Source organism: Macrotis lagotis, unplaced genomic scaffold (assembly GCF_037893015.1).
Source record: "Macrotis lagotis isolate mMagLag1 unplaced genomic scaffold, bilby.v1.9.chrom.fasta BILBYCTG039, whole genome shotgun sequence".
Lineage (NCBI taxonomy): Eukaryota > Metazoa > Chordata > Mammalia > Peramelemorphia > Peramelidae > Macrotis > Macrotis lagotis.
In genome coordinates this window covers 45,196-47,597 of record NW_027421946.1, presented here as the reverse complement: position 1 = coordinate 47,597, position 2,402 = coordinate 45,196, and the positions used below count along the sequence as shown (strand labels likewise).

At 34.6% G+C, this 2,402-nt stretch overlaps 1 protein-coding gene across 1 annotated transcript; it reads right to left on the bottom strand.

Moving 5' to 3' along the window:
• Positions 1–1,247: 1,247 nt before the first annotated feature.
• LOC141504037 (olfactory receptor 2AJ1-like) lies at positions 1,248–2,201 on the bottom strand. The gene has a single exon (XM_074208893.1). The coding sequence runs from the start codon at positions 2,199–2,201 to the stop codon at positions 1,248–1,250; it is 954 nt and encodes a 317-aa protein (XP_074064994.1).
• Between the last annotated feature and the right edge of the window lie 201 nt (positions 2,202–2,402).

Below are 2,402 nucleotides of genomic sequence, written 5' to 3'. Positions count from 1 at the left end.
AGTGCCCAGTCGAGATGGTGAATAATCAATGCATAGCTGCTCTCTTCAGAATGATTACCTGATCTTCTTCATTTTTGTTCAGCTTTTTTAAATATTAGTGAAAGTAAATTATTCAAGGCTGAATACAAATAGTGAAATGATGAGTGGCAGGGAAATCAAGTGAAGACTTTAGTCACTACTGTGAACAAAACTCATTCGAATCACAAAGAATAAATATTGAAAAGGTGGGCAGTCCGCGCTCCCTAGGACTTCATATCCTTTGTGATAAATAACTGTATAGAAGGTAGTAGAGGAATATAATTGTTAATACAGGAAAAATGAGACACAGAGGTTGGATAACTTGAAAGATAAATTGATAACATCAAGATATACACATACAAGTACAAATGCATTTATACATTGGTTTGTATGTTTGTATTATATAAAATTATTTAACATTTGAATATTTGTATTATAGCATAAATTTAAAAATCTTAGGATGAAAAGTTATAGAAGAGTTACACTCTATATAAGCAGAGATATCAAATTACATACCAATCAGTAATCTGGAATCCTAACTAATAGTATTCTGTGGTTCAAAAGGAAAATTCAAGTTCATCTGCAACCAACTCTTGCAAATTGCCTATCTATATAATGTATTTAACCCATATATAATAGGAGAAAGATGTTTCCATTTTTCAATGGAGAACAACTGTGTGTGTGTGTGTGTGTGTGTGTGTGTGTGTGTGTGTGTGTGTGTGTGTGTGTTTATGAGTGAAGAGTTAGCTGTTTGAGAATAAGCCCTGCTGAGCATGGAGTAGCTGGATTCTGGATAGTTGGCCAGTGTGGAATTCACTGATACTATTATACTATTAAATAATGCTACCAATAACAATGTCATTTAATAGCATCTTTGAAGCAGTAAGAATGATAAAACATTATGTCATGAATCACAGATGTTTTAAATATTACTTTAACATCAGGTTGTTAGCTTCAACAAACGGGGTTGTTGTCTACTGTACAAAATGGAACATGAATTGTAACATCATTCTTCATATAAATTGTAGAAGAATTCATGAAATAAATTCACCAAATAGTTAGATTTTCCTTGGAGATAGCTATATGTGATTAAATTTAGTTGAATTTTTCATACACCTAAAGGTAATTTAATTCAACACCAAAAATTAATGAATGTTACTTTGATTATTTTCCACACATTTATAATAGTTCATCTATGGGCATTCAAAAAGTTTTAAAAAGTCTAATTTTTAAAATTTCTCATTTTTGTGATTAAGAGCCTTACCAAAAACCTTTTTCAGAGCACATAAGACATCTTTATTTCTGAGACTGTAGATTACAGGGTTGAGCAAGGGAGCAAGAATGGTGTATGAGATGGCTATGACCTTGTCCTGACCTGGAGTATGATAGGACTTTGGCCTCATGTATGCAAAGATACATGAACCATAGTACATGGCAACTACAGCCAGGTGGGAAGAACAGGTGGAGAAGGATTTCTTTTGGGCTTCCTTAGATTTCATATGAAGCACAATACGGAGAATCTGACCATATGAAAAAATAATGATGGAAAAGGGAATTAGGAAGAAGAATACAGCACTCATATAGACTATTTCTTCATACTGTGATACATCAACAGAAGCAATTCTCAACATAGCTGGGATTTCACAGAAAAAGTGGTCAATGGTCCTTGTGCCATAATATGGGAGAAGCAGTACATAAGTTGTATGAATTACAGAGTTGATGATCCCCACAAGCCAGCAGCCAGCAGCCAGAATGACACTGATTCTATGGTTCATAAGGACTGGATATCGGAGTGGTTGGCAGATGGCTACATAGCGATCATAGGACATGGCTGTGAGAATAAGGCATTCAGCGCCCATAAAGGTGGAATAGAGGAAGATCTGGAACCCACAACCCGCAAATGTGATGGATTTTCTGCCAGTTATGAAGTTAATGGCCATCATGGGAACAATATTGGAGATGTTCAAGATATCCGTGAAGGAGAGATGCTTGAGAAGGACATACATTGGAGTATGGAGTCGGCTGTCCAGGTGGATAAGAAGAATCAAGATTGTGTTTCCCATTATTGCCACCATAAATATGATGAGAATAAGTGACAAGATTAGCAGTCCATACTTGTTTGGATCCAATAATCCTAATAGGATGAAATCACTTGGAAATGTCTGATTTGTTTCCTTCCTCATCAGAATTATTCCCTTTTCCACCTGTAGTCCAAAAGACAAATTTTCAAAAGGAAGATGAGATAAAATTAAAATTCAGGACAAAGTCTGCTGCTTTAAAGCAATGACTGTCTATAGAAGTTATTTCATTGCTTTAGGTTAATATCTTTCAATTCAATGAAATCAATTAAATTATCTCCTTGAAATAATTGAGATCTTAACATA